General features: G+C 43.4%; 1 protein-coding gene across 3 annotated transcripts in view; it reads left to right on the top strand.

The window, feature by feature from the left end:
* Window positions 1-21129, top strand: part of LOC106094124 (uncharacterized) — a 322459-nt gene that overhangs the window by 237722 nt on the left and 63608 nt on the right. For all 3 annotated transcript variants that reach the window (XR_009398455.1, XM_059369584.1, XM_059369583.1), the window contains exons 5-6: window positions 6452-6980; window positions 16760-16975. Coding sequence is in view for 2 of the 3 variants with exons in the window: in XM_059369584.1 (XP_059225567.1) it covers window positions 6452-6980; window positions 16760-16975 (745 nt within the window). In the remaining variant the exon portion in view is untranslated. The remainder of the gene's footprint in view (window positions 1-6451; window positions 6981-16759; window positions 16976-21129) is intronic.

The raw sequence follows: 21129 nt of genomic DNA, 5'->3' as shown, positions 1-21129 counted from the left end.
TGGCCGTTTACTCTTTACTATACTGGACTTTATTCGGGAGGCGTTGAAGCAGTTAGGATAGTCAAGATCCCATGAGATTGCCATAAACCACAGAAAGACTAAGCTATTACTTTTCACTACGAGGAGAAGGCTGGATGTTTTCAGGGAAGTTGTCTAGGTTGGGGTAAAGCTACCGCTCCCTCCAAAGTTCAAGTACTTATGCGTGATTCTTAACCTGGCAATAAGAATTATAGTATGGGTCTAATATGCCGTAGAAGTTGTGCGGTATGCGCCCTTACTATTACTACTAAGCTAGGAAAGGAACGTCAAGGAAAGGGATAAGATAAGGGTTGATAAGAAGGATTGGGAGATTGAAGCTGGGTACGGTTCACGGGATGTTTAAAGCGATTTTATGGCAGATTCTCAAGTTTGGATATCTGGTGCTGGACGACTGTTCGCTTCGCATGGTGATCAGTATCACGGTAGGGGATGCTGATCTTTGGAGCCAAGAGGCGTTACCTGAGACTGGCGCTGAATGTCATCCTTTGCACCTGTAATTGGGTGTGTAGCAACGAAGATCGTCCTAAGTCTTAGGGAGTCTGGTATCAGATACTCCTCAAACTTTGGGCTTTCTTCTGTTCTGTTGGAGAATGAAGGTGCAGTGTAGAGCCAAGCTGAATGCGGAGCCAATGATTATACACCTATACACCAGGGGAGTTCTTGTTGTTATAGCCACATATTTGCATGAGAAGGTGTAATCATCCTCAAGCTCCCTAGGTGATCTTGATCGATCAGGTCATTGACCGGAACGTTATTGCCATTGGCTTTTTAAAGAAGCGAATAACTCGAAATTTCATATCGAACGTAACAGGCACTCAATTTGTAAACATGAGCAGGTGCCACCCGGCCTCCCACTGACACACTCCACTGGAAGCCGCGACTGCAATTTCATACCACTGTCCGCAACCTGTTAACTAGCTCGGTAGCAACCTGTTAACGAGCTCGGTAGCTCTCTGCTGAGTTTCTTAAGATAACGATGAACACCACACATATCGGAGCTCAGAGTTCCAGACCGTGGAGTGCTCAAAATTATCCCAGTGCCGAGGTCCTTCTTTGTCGACGGGTTGGAGGTCTTTCGACAAGGATGACGCCGTCATCATGGTGAGTGGCCGTTTACTCTAAACTATACCGGACTTCATTCAGAAGGCGCTGAGTAGCAGTCGGGATTATCGAGGTCCTACGGGATTAACATAAACCACAGAAAAACTAAGCCATTACTTTACACTAGAAGGAGAAATCGGTATGTTCTCAGGGAAAGGGTCTTTGATGAAGTAAAGTTACCGCTATCCCTGAAGGTCAAGTACAAATGCATAATTCTTGATCTGATACTAAGCTAGGGAACAAATATCAAGGAAAAGGATAAGAAGGGATGATACTGGGCACGGTACACTGGACGTTTTAAGCGATTTTATGGCCGATTCTTAAATTTGGATATGTGGTGTGGCATGGAGCTTTGGACAACTGTCCGTTTCGTAGGGTGATCGGTATCCTGGTAGGGTACCGCAGCGATGCTGATCTTTGGAGCAAAGAGCATATCCCGAAACTGGCGCTGAATGCCATTCTGAACCTTAAACCTTTGCAGCTGTACATTGGGTGTGTGGCAACGAAGATCGTCCTAAGTCTTAGGGAGTCTGGTATCAGGTACTCCTCAAACTTTGGGCTTTCTTCTTTCATTATATTGACAGTTTCGCTGTCGATATAATGCTGTTGATACGCGTTGATCCGTAAGGCTTCGAGTTCACCAAGTTGATTGACCACTACCAAATCGTGCCCTCTTTCATTCTCCTTTACTCCGCTATTGCCCGGAAGCCAAACGATGCGGATCGTGCTATTCTCTGAGAAGGCGTAAATCTCCTTCTTACACTCCAAGACTATTTGTGACCTTGCCGTCCTGTTTGTTATTGCCCTAATGGCTAGTCTACTTTCCATAAAGATTACCACACTCGACGTCCTCGCATTAACACCACATCACCTCACGCATTCCGTGATTGCCTGGATCTCTGCCTGCAGGACCATATTGTGGCCAGGCAGTCGGAAACAAATCTCAGTCCCTGGGTTCTCAATGTAGACCCCAAGCCCACTCTGTCCTCTTGCTTCGATCCATCCGCGAAGCATACCGAAGTTCCGTCAATCCAAGACTGTGCCGCTGTCAGCAGTGCCACGTCATAATTTACTTGGTATCAGAGAATGTTAAGGCCTTTTTGTTAGGTCCAGCGACTTTCAGGTGAGGGTTTTTTCGATCTTTAGGGTCTATAATGCCCTGACGATGCGGGAGTGACGGCCCGATGAGACTGTGGCAATATTTGTGGACAGGCGATGATAAAGGCTCTGGCGTCGGGCCAAGTGTGGTCGAGACTGGTTAAAATATACAAAGAGCGTCTTCGAACCATAGAAACGGCTATCTCTAGTGGGTCCTAGCCCATTAAGGGGCAGGGGGAATGAAGAGACCAATGAGCTGGTTAGAAATGGATCGCTGATTAGCGCAGATCGTTCAGCGTAGTCAGCGAGCCGTCTCCTGTGCGAGCTTTTTGGTAGCGTGGACACCTTTTACAGTGACCGGCGGTTACTGATGTGGGCTGAAAAGTGGAAAAGCCATGAAAATGCAAAATTGTCCATGGACATTCCAAACTTCTCACATATCAATGAGTGCGGTCCGATTCAAGTCTTAGCTCAATTACAAGGGGCCTCCTTTTTATAGCCGAGTCCGAATGGCATGCTGCAGTGCGACACCCGGCACGGGATAGCTGTGAGCACCACACAGGCTGAAATATTGAGGCCCAATCTGTGTGGTGTTCATTGCTTTCACTAGAAGATTATTTGCGAGCTACCAGGCTTCCACAAGTTCACAAGTTGCGGAAAATGGAAAGTTCCTTACGGAGTAGCTGCAACTACAGTCGCGGATAATCAGCGTTATCAAGTGAAAAGTTTCACTGCGAGGCTGTGTGTTACGCCTTTTGCTCAAATACTGAGTGCCTATGATGCTCGATGCGACAAGGCAAGTTATTGGCGCCTTTAAATAACCAATGGCTATCATGTTCCCGCGGCGATTGGTCGTTTAACTGGGAACGAGCTTGCTCGCCTATAAAAATTTGACTAGGATCACCACCTCTACATGCAAATGTGGCTACAACACCAACAACCTTTTCGGGTAGAAGTTTTAACATGGCATAGTTCCTGACAAAAGTCGCCTGCATTAGGAGGGGATAACCACAGCTGACAACTAACCTCTGCGCTAAAGTCACTTTGCAATGACCTCACTGGTCATTGCAGCGTCAGTCTCTTTATCGTCACTCTGGACGCAGGGAGTGTCAGTCTTATGCAGATAATGCAAAGGCGTGGAGGAGTTGCAGACGGTAAAGCACATTTTGTTTCAATGCCTATTATGAATGTAATGATGGGCACACCATCACAGTTGACAAAAATATCATTTTGAAAAAGCATTGCACGCTTTGAACTTTGAAAACTGAGGCCACCATAGCGTAGCGGTTAGCATATATGTCTATGACGTTAAATGCCTGGGTTCGAATCCTGGCGAGAACATCAGACAAATATGTTACCAGTAGTTATCTCCCCCTAATGCTACCGAAATTTCCTAAAGGAGCCATGCGAAGCCTTCTCCTTTAAGATCCTTACGTCCCCTCTACTCAAAACTATGGAACGTATGGTGGACATCATGATAAAGAGGATGGCATCTAGCGAACTGTTCAAATACAAACAGCATGCCTATGTCATGGGAAGGTCGGTGGAGACTGCCCTACACGAGGTTGTGCTAAAAATAGAAGAATCCTTCAATGCCAAAACGTACTCACTGGCGGTATGCATTGATATCGAGGGGGCTTTTAGCAACGTGCGGAGTGACACACTGATCCAATCCTTAGTCCAGTACCGGGTGGACCCGGTCCTTAGAGACTGGATAAACCATATGCTAAGGAACAGGTGGATAAATTGTGTGTCCAATGGCATAAATATGAGGGAGAAAGTGGCACAGGGCACGCCACAGGGGGGCATTTTATCGCCACTCCTATTGGTGACCACCATAAATGACCTATTACGGATGCTGACTGAGGAGGGATTTGAACCCGCCTGCTACGCAGACGATGTTATAACACTTCTAAGAGGTAAGGATCCGAACGAGCTATGTGGAAAGGGCCGAAAGGGTCTTGCATATGGCATATGACTGGGCTAGACCCCGAGGTCTCAATGTTAACCCAGAGAAGACTGAAATATGCCTGTTCACGAGGAAGACGCAGGTGAGCCAATTTAATGCACCACGTCTGCCCACTAAGATGATTTCGATATCTGACAAGGTCAAATACTTATTTGTGATCTTGGACAGGAATCTGAATTGGAAGTGTCACATTCAGGAGCGTACTGAGAAGGCTCACAAATGTTGAGCACCATGTAGACGGGCCGTAGGCTCGAAATGGGGCCTGAATCCTTGGATAGTCCACTGGCTCTACAGGAGCGTGATTAGACCAATACTTACTTATGCCTCAGTAGTTTGGTGGACTGCTATGGAGAAAAAGTGCAACATAACGACCATGCAACAGGTTCACAGAACCTGTTGTCTTGGCATAGGCGGAGCGACGAGGACCACGCCCACTAGGGCACTGGAGACTATTCTAAATATCCGACCCATTGACATGCAGATTAAGTATGAGGAAGCCACTACGGCTATGAGACGTAAGGCGATGGGAGAATGGATTGAGGATGGGCGGTAGCTCATCGCGGTATAATCGAGGCGACGATAGGAAACCTGGAAGGAAGTGGAGAGGTTTCCGCTGGGATACCTGAGATGAACCTTGAAGTCGATGGGATGGGAGAATGGATTGAGAATGGGAGCAGCTCATACCATCGCGGTATAATCGAGGCGACGATAGGAAACCTGGAAGGAAGGAAAGAGGTTTCCGCTGGGATACCTGAGATGAACCTTTAAGTCGAGTGCGACGCACTGCTGCCATCGGCACAGTCTTGGATTGACGGAACCCTAGTATTGCCATCTGGAAGACCATGTTACACGCATGGATCAAAGCTAGTGGACAAAGTGGGCCTGGGGGTTTACATTGAAAACCTAGGGACTGAGATCTGTTTTAGACTGCCTGACCATTATACGGTCCTGCAGGCGGAGATCCGGGCGATCACGGAATGCTTGAAGTGGTGTGGTGCTAACGCGAGGACGTCAAGTCTGAACACCTTTACCGACAGTAAAATTTGCCATAAGGCCAATAACAACCAGGACGGTAAGGTCACGAACAGCCTTGCAGTGTAAGAAGGAGATTAACGCCTTGTCTGAGGATGGGAAAATCCGCATCGTTTGGGTGCCGGGCCATAACGGAGTAAGGGGAAATGAAAGGGCAGACGATTTGGCGGTGAAGGCCAGAGGACTGCCGTCAATAAACTTGATTAACCCCCAGCCTTTCGGATCGACGCAGTCCGAGTTAAGGGAGTGGGCGACGAATGCGCATGCAACACTGTGGAACAGCGAAACGGTCGGTAGATTGAAGAAAATCCTCTGGGGGGATCCAGATCGTGAAAAGACGAGGCTATTAGTGAAAGGAAGCAAGAAGGAGGTCAGTGGTAGCTATTGGTATCATAACGGGACACATAGGACTACGAGCTCACTTATGTAAAATCGATGCGGCAAGTGATAGCATGTGTAGGGCATGCGGGGAAGATGATGAGACGTTGGAGCATTTCCTTTGTCATTGCCCGGCTTTCGCGTCCAACAGATACCGGTACTTAGGTGGAGACACAATATCAGACATGAACCAACTTAGGGGAGTGGCATAGACAAGCAATTAAGGATTTTGTAAGTAGCACGGAATTCCTAACTTAAAATTTTCTTTTTAGATGTCACTTTACAGTTTTAAGAGCGCACTACAAGCCGATTACTGGCTTTGGTGTATGTCCATAGTAGCATGGGGCGGATTAATATCTGCACCCTCTTTTCAACCTAACCTAATCGAACCTAAGAATTGTCGCACTGCTGCGCTCCTATCGGACTCAGCTATAAAATTGAGGTTCCTTATCATTGGGCTTAAACTCGATCCGGAGCATAGCACTCATCGAGACTTAAGGCGATGGGAGAATGGATTGAGGATGGGAGCAGCTCACACCATCGCGGTATAATCGAGGCGACGATAGGAAACCTGGAAGGAAGTGGAGAGGTTGTCGATCGGATACCTGAGATGAAATGTTTGCCCCTGTTCCTTAGTAAAATATTCAGGGACAAATTTTTATTAATAACTCTTTAACGTTTTAAAATAAAAATGTGTGTTGCACATAAATGAAGTTGGCATACAATTTTAAAGATTCTCTCAACCATTTATTTTCATTTATTTTGTTAATAAATAAAAACATTATTAATTTTTATGTGTAGCTTATCGCATGTTTTTTATTCTTTCCATTGCAGATGGTTACCAAAATCCGCCATGAGGCCTGTGGGCCCCGATACCTCACACAATGATTGCATATTGGTCGTTGGTGTTTCCCGTCCTAAATTAGCCGTAGTCTTTCTTACCGTTATGTTGATATCCTTGTTTCTGACATTTCATGTTCTGTACGACAGTGCGGTTTACAATATCCAAGCTGCACAAGCCGTACACGAACACCATCATCGTTTAGCGTTAATCAATTCCAACAGTATTAGTGGCTTTGGTGGCGGCAGTCCCTCAGCCGGAGCATTGGGTGGTGGTCCTGGCGGCGGCGGCGGTGGTGGTGGTGGTGGTAATGGCAATCGTTTTAATCATTTGCCCGAGGATTACACGCATAATAACAAGCATACGGGTGATATATCATCATTATCGTCATCCTCCCTATCCTCAGCGTCTTCTTCTACATCGTTGTCGTCTTTATCATCGCCCAATCAACAGATAAGTCATCCAATGGTGTTTCCTTCGAATCGAGTACATTTCCCCAAAACCAGTCGACGTTTGCCACAGGTAAGTTTTGTTCGTAGCTGTAGCTGTATCTGTATCGATATGTGTGTTATGTTCGGTGGTGTTGCAGACACTGTATTTTGTAGTGCTAACCATGATATATTGTTTTAATGAACTCTTGATTGATTGTTGCAACAATATGGCTGGGATTAGAAGTTTGCTTTCAAATTATCTGCAAAGACAAGACTTTGAACAAGTTGATTTATACGAGTATATACTCGTATATAAAAGTGTATAGATTTTGATGCAATGTTGATTTAGTCTTGCATAAAAATGGAAAATTTGCTTTCTTGGGATTCTTTGACGTTCTCGTATTGAGGTCGTTGGGTATCGGTGGCGTATGAGTGTGGATATGAAAGAGATATAAATCATACGCAACGTGGTTCGCCCACTATGCTGTGGAGATACAGTTCTCTAAGGCATTACTTATTTACCATTATACAGCTTGGACTTATTTTTTTCTTTTAAGAAACTAGGAAATTGCAAAAGGAGATTAATAATACGGATATTGTGTTAGCGTTGGTGCGCTTATTTCTTTTTAACATTTTAACGCCGAGTGGATTTAAATAAAATATCCAAAATTAAGTAAAAGCGTGCTAAGTTCAGCCGGGCCGAATCTTATATACCCTCCACCATGGATCGCATTTGTCGAGTTCTTTTCCCTAGGCAAAAAAGGATATAAGAAAAAAAATTGCTCTGCTATTAGAGCGATATCAAGATATGGTCCGGTTTGAACCACAATTAAAATATATGTTGAAGACCTGTGTAAAATGTCAGCCAATTCGAATAAGTATTGCGCCCTTTGCGGGCTCAAGAAGTAAAATAGAGAGATCGATTTTTATGGGAGCTGTATCGGGCTATAGACCGATTCAGACCATAATAAACACGTATGTTGATGGTCATGAGTGAATCCGTCGTACAAAATTTCAGGCAAATCGGATAAGAATTGCGACCTCTAGAGGTTCAAGAAGTCAAGATCCCAGAACGGTTTATATGACAGCTATATCAGGTTATAAACCGATTTGAACCTTATTTGACACAGTTGTTAAAATTAAGTATAAAATACATCATGCAAAAATTCATTCAAATGGGATAAGAATTGCTCCCTCTAGAGGCTCAAGAAGTCAAGACCCAAGATCGGTTTATATGACAGCTATATCAGGTTATGGACCGATTTGAAGCATACTTGGCACAGCTGTTGGATATCATAACAAAACACGTCGTGCAAAATTTCATTCCAATCGGATAAGAATTGTGCAATTTAGAGGCTCAAGAAGTCAAGACCCAAGATAGGTTTATATGGCAGCTATATCAGGTTATAGACCGATTTGAACCAAACTTGGCACAATTGTGGGATATTATAACAAAACATGTCGTGCAAAATTTCATTTCATTCGGATAAGAATTGCGCAATCTAGAGGCTCAAGAAGTCAAAACCCAAGATCGGTTTATATGGCAACTATAAAAAAACATGGATCGATATGGCCCATTTACAATCCCAACCGACCTACACTAATAAGAAGTATTTGTGCAAAATTTCATGAGGCTAGCTTTATTCTTTCAAAGTTAGCGTGCTTTCGACAGACAGATGGACAGACGGACGGACGGATATGTCTAGATCAACATTAAATGTCACGACGATCAAGAATATATTTACTTTATGGGGTCTCAGACGAATATTTCGAGTAGTTACAAACAGAATAACGAAATTAGTATACCCCCATCCTATGGTGGAGGGTATAAAAATTGGGATATTCGTATTTCTTCTATACGCAGGTTAAGTTCTTGAATGGGCCAAATCGGACTATATTGGGGTATAGCTGTCTATATGTCATCTTGTAATTTAAGGTCTTAAGCCCGTAAAAGCTGTCCGATTTCGCTGAAATCTGAAACAGGAAGTTGTACTAGGGGTCCCAATATTCAAACCTAATATGGCCCATATCGGAGCATATTTACATATATCTGCGATATAGACCGATAAACCGATTTAGGGTCTTCAGCCCGTTACGCATTTATACTCCGATATGATTAAATTAGAAACAGTGAGTTATTTTAAACCTTCCGACGTCGGACTCAAAAATAGTTCAGATCGGACTATATTCAGATATAGCTGCCATATAGAATGATCTGGTGGTTAAGGGTCTGGAGCCCATGAAACTGCATTTATAACCCGATTTCTCTGAAACTTAAAACTGTTGTTTTGAGACTAGCGTCCTCATACCAAAATATGGTCCAGATCGGACAATATTTAGACCGACCAGTGGATTTAGGGTGTTAAACCCATTAAAGCCGCGAGTATCCGATTTCGATAAAATTTTTAAATAGAGTGTTGATTACAGCACCCGGTCTGCCGATTAAGGGTATTAAGTCCATAAAAGCTGCATTTATAATTATGGCAATTTTACTGTCGCTAAAGATGTTCACACTCAACGTCCTCGCGTTAGCACCACATCACTTCACGCATTCCGTGATCGCCCGGATCTCCGCCTGCTGCCGGACCGTATTATGGTCAGGCAGTCTAAAACAGATCTCAGTTCCTGGGTTTTCAATGTAAACCCCCAGACTCACTCTGTCCTCTAGCTTTGATCCATCCGTGTTACATGATCTTCCAGATAACAATACTAGGGTTCCGTCAATCCAAGACTGTGCCGATGGCACTAGTGCGTCGCACTCGATTTCAAGGTTCATCTCAGTTATCCGATCGGAAATCTCTCCTTCCTCTCCTTCCAAGTTTCCTATCGTCGGCTCGATTATACCGCGATGGTATGAGCTGTTCCCATCCTCAATCCATTCTCCCATCGCCTTACGTCTCATAGCAGCAGTGGCTGCCTCACATTTAATCTGTATGTCAATGGGTCGGATATCTAGAATAGTCTCCGGTGCCCTAGTGGGCGTGGTCCTCATCGCTCCGCCTATGCCAAGACAATATGTTCTCTGAACCTGTTGTATGGTCCTTTTGTTGCACTTTTTCTCCATAGCAGTCCACCAAACTAGTGAGGCGTAAGTAAGTATTGGTCTAATCACGCTCCTGTAGAGCCACGCTCCTAGGATTCAGGCCCCATTTCGAGCCTATGGCCCGTCTACATAGTGCCCAACATCTGTGAGCATTCTCAGTACGCTCCTGAATGTGACACATCCAATTCAGTTTCCTGTCCAAGATCACACTTAAGTGTTTGACCTTGTCAGATATCGAAATCGTCGTATTGCGGAAACGTGGTGCGTTAAATTGGCCCACCTTCGTCTTCCTCGTGAACAGGCATATTTCAGTCTTCTCTGGGTTAACATTGAGACCTGTGTGTCTAGCCCTGTCATATGCCATATGCAAGACCCTTTCGGCCCTTCTGCATAGCTCGTTCGGATCTTTATCCCTTAGAAGTACTACAATATAACATCGTCTGCATAGCAGACGGTATCAAATCCCTCCTCAGTCAGCATCCGTAATAGGTCATTTATGGTGGTCAACCATAGGAGTGGCGATAAAATGCCCCCTGTGGCGTACCCTGTGCCACTTTCTCCCTTATATTTATGTCATGCGACACATAATTTGTCCACCTGTTCCTTAGCATAAGGTTTACCCAGTTTCTAAAGACCGGGTTCACCCGGTACTGGTCTAAGGATTGGATCAGTGTGTCGCTCCGCACATTGTTAAAAGCCCCATCGATGTCATTGCATACCGCCAGTGTGTACGTTTCGGCATCGAAGGATTCTTCTATTTTATGCACAACCCCAGTGCAGGGCAGTCTCCACCGACCTTCCCTTGACTAAGCATGCTGTTTGTATTTTATCATGTATCTTTATCATGGTGTCCACAATACGTTCCATGGTTTTGAGAACAAAGGACGTAAGGCTTATGGGTCTGCAGGCCTTTGGTGCCGCATAACTTGCCTTGTCGGGCTTAGGTATAAACACCACCCTTGCCTTCTGCCAGGCTTTCGGAGTATATGAAAGTCCTAGGCACGCTGTGAAAATTTTAGCCAGACGAGGCGCCAGAGAGTATGCCTCTTTCTGTAGTAACGCCGGAAATATTTCTTCAGGTCCCGGTGACTTACATGGTTTGAAGCTCCTCAAGGATTGCTTCACCATAAATTCCGTTATTACAAACCTTCGATCAAAGTCATAATTCCAAGATTCCAGTGTCTCCGTGAGGCCTGTCGTATCCTGTGGAAAATGGAGTTTCATCAAAAGCCTCAACATGTACTCCGTTGTTTCTGCTCTCACTCCCATATCGTCCACTAAAGTTTCATTTTGGACATGGGTTTTTGAGAGAAACTTTTTATCTTGGCGGCGTCATTTACGCTATCGACCTGTTCACAGAAAAGCTTCCAGAAGGCACGTTTTGCCGCTCTGCTAATCTTATTGTATTCCTTGAGCCGTGTGTAATACACATCCCTGTAAACTTCCGCTTTTTTACGACGTGCTCTGTTAAAAGGTCTGCGGACCTCTTTCCCAATATTGCCAATCTCCCCGGTCATCCAGGGTTTTTCTTGGGCTGATTTTCTTTCCCGAAGAGGACAACTGTCTTCGAAGGATCCCACCAGTGCAGACGTAATCCTGTTGACATTTTCGTCAATCTCTTCTGTGCTTGGACAATCTAAATTATCTTGCCCAAGTCTTCTTCTGAGTAGCCTTCCGTATTTTGTTTAGTTGGTTTTCAACTTATTCCGGAAGCTTATCGGCTTCGGCGCTGGCCGTGCTATTCTAAACCTAATGTAGCGATGGTCAGAGAAAGAGTGTTCCGTGGAGACCCACCAATCCAGAACCTTATCGATCAGATTTTCCGAACATATCGTCACATCTAATACCTCCTTCCTAATCCTATTAACAAAGGTAGCTGTGTTACCAATATTAAGTGTGATTAGGTCGTTAGTATTCAAGATCTCTGCCAGGGCTTGGCCCCGCCTATAAGTGTTGTAGCACCCACGAAATGTGGTGAGAGTTCGCGTCACACCCTATTAGCATCTCAAGTTTTGCCCATAGTGCGCCGTTGGTACACTCATTGATATATGGAGAAGTTTGCCCCTGTTCCTTAGTGGTATGTTCATGGGCAAATTTGCATTTGCTAGGACCATGTCCCGAGAAACATGTTTTCAAATTCTTAACTAAAGGTTGAAAATTTCAATCACTTTATAACAGTGTGCATCGATAAAATGCTCTAACCACCTATTACATCTGCCGCAACTACTGGATTTCAGTGTTAGAATCCTAATTAATTACAATTCTCTTGCTCCTGTCGTTCGTATACCCCCTTCGAATATGGTTGAAGTTTCAAATGTGAAATATTCGCTCGATTGTTTGTCGGTGTGGTTGCTTTCCGCTTTTAAATCCAAAAAAACAAAGGTAAATGTAATTAGACTTGTTTCTACAAATTTAATTAAATTGTCCGGCAAAAATGGCTCTACAGCTAATGGGGGTATGCTGGTAGTTGTCGGTAGCCGTCAGACAGCGTTCAATGTCCTGTCGTTGCCAACCCCTCATTACACTAATGTCAGCTTAATGAGCACCACAATTAATGGAAGTTTTATTCGAAAACAAATCAAAGAACTCTCCAAAAAGAAAGGGAATAAATGGAAAAGCATACAAATAAAATGAAATGAATGTTGACAACAAATTGCGAATAATAGCACAAAAGGAGAGGAGCAAAGAAAAAAGAAGTGAAAAAGGACAATGGGACTTTGGGTTACTTTTTTCATAAAACTAATTGCTATAATTTGCTGTAATTTTCATACCAGTTTTGCCGTCAAATAGATGACCATCAAGTTGCTCTAATAAAAGTGCAAATTACAAATCCCTTGAACAGAACAGTAGTTGTGGGTGAACAAAATTTTTCTACAAAATTCTAGTATCTTGACTTTAGAAATGCCATTTTGCAACATTTACCACTCAACCAATGAGAAATTTGGCGCATGTTTACTCAGGTTAAATTTTAGTGTCACTCTGCAATCAGACTCCCTTAAAAATTTTGTTTTATTTCGATAACACGGAAACAGGAGAAGGTGCCAGACCTTGAAACAGCCAGATTGCTTTACAAAGCCTTACACCGTGCGAATGTTCACATCCGCTAATTCAGAAAAGTCCTCAAAAAGGTAGGTAAGGTTTAAGTGGCACTCTGCCATCAAACTCACTAAGGCGTTTTCATCCATTGTGATACTACAGCAACAGAAGAAGGGAGATGCCTTCTAGTTCCTACCGTTGAACCATCCAGATCGCTTTAAAAAGCCCAATAACTTGCGAATGTTCACATCCGCTGAATCAGCCAGGTTCCCAAAGATATGAGAACCTAAAGTGGAACTCCTTCTGACTGCTAGTGTGGGACACACACACAGAAGTCTCTTTTTTTTCGATGTCCTCACAGATTCTGCAAAAGTCGTTGTTGGCATCCTTCAGTCTGTCAGCATGTTTTCCGCTTACACAGTGACCTATCATGACGCTGACACAATGACTGAGACATCTGTTTTAGTCAATGACAGCAAAGCGGTAGAGCTCTTCGAGTCTAGATTAAGCCACATTGTTTTGGAATGCTTACCGCCCCCTCTTTGTGACCATCTATCATTCGCTGACCTTCGAGTCTGGTCCTGAAAACTTTGCTTACATGTCGCTAGAGGCATACCCACAGATTCCAGTATCGCTGGAATGTGTGCTTCAGTCTCCGACTAACCACAAATCCACAGCCAAATACATGCCTCGTGTTATGGCAGCTATAGTATAGTTCGTCACCGTTTGGTGTTGTAGGAAGGAAGTGCCATTCCCAGTCCATGGCACTTCCTGTAAGGCCGTAATATCTGCCTTGTACTTCTCAAATACATCCGCCGGCGCGAATACTGCACCTTCTCTATAAAGAGTGCCGACATTCCAGATGCAGATCAACAAATCATGGTCCTTTTTTCGTTTGCGTGGGTCGTCAGCACTAGGCATGGCATTCTAAACCTAATATGGCGGTGGTCCAAGAAGGAGTGCTCCATAGAGACCTTCCAATTTTGATTAGATTTTCCAAATATATTGTCACATCTAAAAACTCCTCGCTTATCCTATTAACAAAGGTCGTGGAAACCCCCCTTACTAATGCTGGCTACATATATGAGGTATCCTGCCATGTTAAAACTTCTCTACCAAGTAGTGTCGCTATGCGGCATGCCGTTCGAACTCGGCTATAAAAAGGAGGCCCCTTATTATTGAGCTTAAACTTGAATCGGACTGCACTCATTGATATGTGAGAAATTTGCTCCTGTTCATTAGTGGAATGTTCATGGGCAAAAGTTGTTTGTTTTGGAGATACAAGTTGCCTACAGTGGAACCTGTCTCCTTAGAAGAAGAGAATGTACTATTTACATAAACCGCAAAATACCTGGGTGTTTTGCTGGACAGGATATTGAACTTCAAATGCAACATTTTGGAAATGGCAAGAAAGACAACTCTTACCCTATACTCCTGCTAGGGAGCCATTAGCAAAAGTTGGGGGTTTAGACCGCGTGTCATTCATTGGGTATATACTTCAGTTATCAGACCTATAATGCTATATGGTGTTGTGGTCTGGTGGACGGCGCTTCAAAAGTCCACCTACTGGTCAATACTTAACCGGATCCAAAGGATGGCTTTTTTGTGCATCACAACCGCACTGAGGACGACACCATCTGATGCACTGAATTTATTGCTACATCTTATGCCACTGGACATTGTGGCTAGACAAATTGCAGCGACCATTGACGTGAGGTAAAGGGATCTTTCTCATTGGTCATGTGGCGGCTACGGGCACTGTGTTGTTCTTGATACAATATCCGATGTTGCAGGCAGTGTGGATTACACCCTACCAGAGTCGCTTTTTGAAAACAGTACTGTACCATTAATCCTGATAGAACCGATTGGAACTATGACATCCCTGATAACAGAAGTTACATAGACTTTTGTACGGATGGTTCCAAACTGAACGACCAGGTGGGCTTTTGGATGTACTCTAAAGGTATAGCACTGGTCATATCGAAAAGGTTACCCGACCACTGCAGTGTACATCAAGCGGAGATCCTTGCAGTTAAGGAAGTGGTGGAATGGCTAAGATGTCATTACGACGATTGGCAAAAATATCTTCTCAGATAGCCAGGCAACCATTAAATCCCTGGAGAACGTATTTCTGAACACAAGAACCGCCCTCGGAATTGTAAATCGGACGAGGCTAGGAACTACCCTACACCTTCCAGCGCTACTGGAATCTGTGGGTATGCCTCCAGCGACATGTAAGCTAAGTTTTCAGGCCCAGGCCCGAAGGACAACGAATGATAGATGGTCATAAAGAGTGGGCTGTGAGCACTCCAAAACTATGTGGCCTCATCTAGACTTGAAGAGGTCTACTGCTTTGCTGCCATTGGCTAGAACAGATGTCTCAGTCATTGTATCCGTCATAACAGGCCACTGTCTAATCGGAAAACATGCTGACAGACTGAAGGTTGCCAGCAACAACTTTTGCTGAAGCTGTGAGGACATAAAAGAAGAAGAGACTGTAGAACACCTTCTGTGTGTGTGTGTCCTGCACTAGCAGTCAGAGGGAATTCCACTTTAGGTTCTCATTTCATTGAGAACCTGTCTGATTTGGCGGGTGTGAACATTCCCAAGTTATTGGGCTTTGGTTGGCTCTGGATGGTTCAACGGTAGGAACTAGAAGGCATCTTTCTTCTTCTGTTTCTGTGGTAACGCAAAGGACGAAAGCGTCTAAGTGAGTCTGCCAACTCCACGAAATGTGATGAGAGTTCGCATCGCGCCACCAATCGTTGCAGCTCCGATGTGGGTGGTCGTATCGGAGATTCGTAAGGCAGATAAAGTAATGCCAAGCATTCTCCACCCTGTCTGTCTGTCTCAGCGCAGTTTCATTCGACATTGACAACTCAGGGGAAAATATAAAATTTAATTTTTTTCCCGTGGTAGCAAAGAGTAATTGGTAGTTGATGTGGTTCAGTTCAGAAACTTTTTTTCGGTTCGTTTATGGCTCCTGAATTAAGACAATATGAATCTCGCCCTTGCTGTTTTCCTCCATCAGAGCCGTCTTGCTCCGGTGGAAGTTTATCTGAATGACCTCAAGTCAGGAAATGGGCTAATTGAGAACCGGTGATGGTAATATCGGCGGGTCCCTGTTCGTTATACTGTATTGACTCTACTGTCTCTGCATTGTCTGATGTTTTAGTAGTAGGAACTTTGGTTATCCTAGTCTTTCCAATATAGGTAACGTCTATCCAATATAGGGAAAGTATTTCCAATATAGAGAAAGTCTTTCCAATATAGGGAAAAACTTTCCAATATAGGGAAAGTCTTTCCAATATAGAGAAAGTCTTTCCAATATAGGGAAAGTTTTTCCAATATAGAGAAAGTCTTTCCAATATAGCGAAAGTCGGTGATGGTCTCGTCGTCGGCCCCCTATTCGTTAGATCCAAAAAATCTTAGATGGATAGCTTGAGTTTCCCCTCAACCTATGGTAGCGGATATAAAAGGGAAATTTTTACAAAAACTTTTTTAAATCAATGCTGATAAAATATTCAACTTATTTACAGAATTTTTATTCACAGTTCGCTTACAATTAAAACCTCAGCAAAAGAAAAATTACTTTGTCAAATAAATATGGAAATGGGAACTTATTTTGATTGCCTCTAATTGAAATGTTTTTTTCTTTACTTTTTCCTTTTTCACATGTTTTCCTTGCTTTGGTCTTGGTTGGGTGCCACTTGGACTTGCATTTGTCATCTACGCCGCCGCTGCTGCTGCCGCATTTTGAACATCATCACTCAAAATCCTGAATGTTGAAGGCTCTAATCATTGGCATACGAAAGTGTGGTACACGTGCCCTGCTAGAAATGCTCTACCTGCATCCGCGCATACAAAAGGCTGGCGGTGAAGTCCACTTCTTCGATCGTGATGAGAATTATATGAGGGGACTGGAATGGTATCGCAAAAAAATGCCCCATTCGTTTCGAGGCCAAATAACGATAGAAAAATCGCCAAGCTATTTCGTTTCGCCAGAGGTGAGTAATTACCGTTAGTGTACATATCTGTCAAATGCAAATATTCTCCCACCATCTACCTTCAATTAGTTTTAGAATGTGTCTGTCGAGGCTTCCTCTCTTTTTTTTTTTTTTTGTTGAGTGAAATTTTACGACTAATGGTTGTGCACATTCACCTGAGTGCACTTTCACCAGCGTTGTTAGTTAACATGCAAAATATGCAAATTTTTATTAAAGCCATAAGAGTATCTTCTCATAATGAAAATGTTTTAATTTAAAAAATTGTCGAAACCTTTAAATGAAAAGTTGTTGAATGTTGGACAGGATGAAAAAGTCAGTCATCTCATAGGGAATGTTGATTAAAGCAAAAGTTACTGCACCGTACCCCAATTTGGTTTAGTGTTCTCTTTAAAATAGGAAATTGGGCTTCAGAAACAATGAAAAGTGAAAATAAGACTGCGTTTTGGAAACTTGAAAGAGATTTAAAATTTGTTGATAAAGAAAACAGGTAAAAATGTGCTAAGTTCAGCCGGGCCGAATCTTATATACCCTCCAACATGGTTCGCATTTGTCAAGTTCTTCGCCCGGCATTTCTTTATAGGCAAACAATGCACAATAAATAAGAATTGCTTTGAGCCGTATCATATTATGAACCGATTCTGACCATACTTGGTTTGGATGTTGAAGCCAATAGTAGAAGTCATTGTGAAAAGTTCCAACCAAATCGGATAAGAATTGCACCCTATAGAGGCTCAAGAATTTAAAATCGTTAAATAAGGCAGCTTTATCACAATATGGACCCATATGGCCCATTTACAATCCCAACCAACTACTCTAATGTTGTTCTTGTTTGTTTTGATGGTCGGAATTATTTCTACTTCGACCATCACAGTCAGCTCGGCATTAACCTCACGCGTATTTGTAGTGAAAAATGTGGCTGAAGATTTGGCGGCAGATATCTTCAGATTTCTTGCAGCGAAATATGAGGCAAGTTCGTTGAAGTAGACGTTCAAACTATCGCAGATGCCAACGACGGGGGGGGCCTGATGACATGCTCGTACAATTGTCACTATATGATACGATCTCTATATCATCTGGAGGGGTTTGAATGGAGGATAGGTAAAGGGTAAACAGTGCCGGAGATATCACCCCGCCTTTGGGGAACTCCCTGTTTCACTCTACGGTGCTTCGACTTTTTATCCCTAAATTCCACAAATGACAGGCGACCACACAGATAATTCGCGACTCAGCGTTTAAGGCCTGGCTGTAGGGACGTGTTGGCGATGTCCTCAAATAGTTTAGCATGTCGAATGCCTGCGATAGGTCCAGTGTCACGTTGACCGTCCTATCACATGGCCTGGGCTGATTGAAGTCTCGGTAAATGTGTGCGGTGATGGCATACAAATCCCAACCAACATTTACAATCCCAACCGACCTACACTAATGTTGTTCTTGTTGTTGTAGCAGTTTGTTGTGTTCTATCTCTCGTCTGCATGATTCTGTTTAGTGTCAAAATCCAGGAACTCTGCGACTAAGATGGGGTGCGTCCAAACGGATCTGGGTCTGAGTCGAGTGGGTCTGGTTGGGCAGTTAAACAGGTGACGTGCATCGTGTGGTCCTTAGTCACAATAGGGATATACCTCTTGTACATCGGCATTAATCCTTGTTCTGTAGGTGTTAAGGCGCCTGAATTTGCCAGAAGGTAATTGAGCCAGAACTACTCTGGTTTGCCGGGGGAGGTCAATTTCTTCAGGTGCAATGGGAGGCGGTCGTTCTCCAAGAACTACATTCACCCGGTAGCCAATTACCGCATCTGCTACCGTGTCTGCATGAATGTTGTCTAGAGGTTCTCTCTTGTAGCGCTGAACCGATTAGGATCATATTTGGCTTGGATGTTGAGGACAATAGTAGAAGGCATTGTGAAAAGTCACCCAAATCGGATAAGAATTGCACCCTATCTCAAGAAGCTCAAGAATTCAAAATCGTTTTATAAGGCAGCTATAACACAACATGGACCGATATGGCCCATTTACAATCCCAACCGACCTACACTAATGTTGTTCTTGTTGTTGTAGAAGTTTGTTGTGTTCTATCTCTCGTTTGCTTGATTCTGTTTAGTGTCAAAATCCAGGAACTCTGCGACTAAGATGGGGTGCGTCCACAGGGATCTGGGTCTGAGTCGAGTAGGTCTGGCTGGGCAGTTAAACAGGTGACGTGCGTCGTGTGGTCCTTAGTCACAATAGGGATATACCTCTTGTACATCGGCATTAATCCTTGTTCTGTAGGTGTTAAGGCGCCTGAATTTGCCAGAAGGTAATTGAGCCAGAACTACTCTGGTTTGCCGGGGGAGGTCAATTTCTTCAGGTGTAATGGGAGGCGGTCGTTCTCCAAGAACTACATTCACCCGGTAGCCAATTACCGCATCTGCTACCGTGTCTGCATGAATGTTGTCTAGAGGTTCTCTCTTGTAGCGCTGAACCGATTAGGATCACATTTGGCTTGGATGTTGAGGACAATAGTAGAAGGCATTGTGAAAAGTCACTCAAATCGGATAAGAATTGCACCCTATCTCAAGAAGCTCAAGAATTCAAAATCGTTTTATAAGGCAGCTATAACACAACATGGACCGATATGGCCCATTTACAATCCCAACCGACCTACACTAATGTTGTTCTTGTTGTTGTAGAAGTTTGTTGTGTTCTATCTCTCGTCTGCATGATTCTATTTAGTGTCAAAATCCAGGAACTCTGCGACTAAGATGGGGTGCGTCCAAAGGGATCTGGGTCTGAGTCGAGTAGGTCTGGCTGGGCAGTTAAACAGGTGACGTGTATCGTATGGTCCCTGGTCGCAATAGGGATATACCTCTTGTACATCGGCATTAATCCTTGTTCTGTAGGTGTTGAGGCGCCTGCATTTGCCAGAAAGTAATTGAACCAGAACTACTCTGGTTTGCCGGGCGAGGTCAATTTCTTCAGGTGCAATGGGAGGCGGTCATTATCCAAGGACTATATTCACCTGGTAGCTAGTTTCCACATCTGCTACCGTGTCTACATGAATGTTGTCTAGACTAGAGTTGGGTAGTTCCGGATGGAACTAGTTCATTAGAACTTATCCAAGTAAGGAACTGCTGGAACTAGTTCCATCTCTTTCCTTCTTATGGTTCCTTTTATTTTCATGTACACCTCTCTTATGCTCCCTTTTGTTAATTTGTAGACCAGCTGATTGACTTGCCACATTTTATAGCTTCATACAACAACTAAATCAAGCATTAACTTTTTTAATGGACAACAACTGTGTACGTTGTGATTTAGGTGAATGGAAAATGGAAAATTATTTGTGGCAACTACAATACATTAAATGAATGTGGTGGCACAAATGTAGAAACGTGATGGCATCCACATATGATTTTTTTTTTATTGTCAAAAAATCTAAATTTTTTTGATGGGCTTCGATTCGTGTTTTTCTTTAACATCGAGACTTAATACTTGTTCAAAATAAGAATTTTAAATTCAACTAGCTGAGCCCAACCCGCTCTGCTGCGCCCGATAATGCTATGTTGCAGAAAAGTACTCTTAATTTGAAAATCTCTGCCTAATTTCAGTTGAAATCTATTCCAATTTTCATGTGGGTTTTTCTACTCTCAAATAGCTCGTATTTAAACCCCAATAAGTTTAAGTCCTGTTTAAGGGTGTGGTGGATACCGCATAGTGATAATCAATTTCGTGCTCTACTCCCAAAGAGCTTTAATTTGATACCCATACTGCCATAGTCGGTAAATATGTCCGATTGAGGGGTTTTTTGGGGATGGAATGACCCCCGAAACACTTCGTCTCACAATTGGATATCAGGCTCGCTTTCTACTCTGAAATACCTTTAATTTTATACCAGTATTGTAGTGATTGGTCTATAAATCTGTTTGGCGGGTTTAGGGGGTGGGTGGCCCTCCTAGGCACCCCACCTAAGATTCTGATACCAAATATTTGATGTAAGGTTAATGCATTTCGCTTAAATCGCCCTACACATCTCCGAGATATGGTGTTTTTGAAAATTATTGTTGAGGCCCATCTTAGAGTGGGAAAGGTAAAAAAATTATATCACAAACAACCGCAGCGAAGATAAATGCTGTATGATCAATTTGGAACACTCTGCCCTCTTTCTGTTCATGTTGGCTTCTC

This window comes from Stomoxys calcitrans, chromosome 5, assembly GCF_963082655.1.
Source record: "Stomoxys calcitrans chromosome 5, idStoCalc2.1, whole genome shotgun sequence".
Classification (NCBI taxonomy): Eukaryota; Metazoa; Arthropoda; class Insecta; order Diptera; family Muscidae; genus Stomoxys; species Stomoxys calcitrans.
Note: the sequence above shows the minus strand (reverse complement) of the source record. Positions and strands in the feature narration are given on the sequence as shown.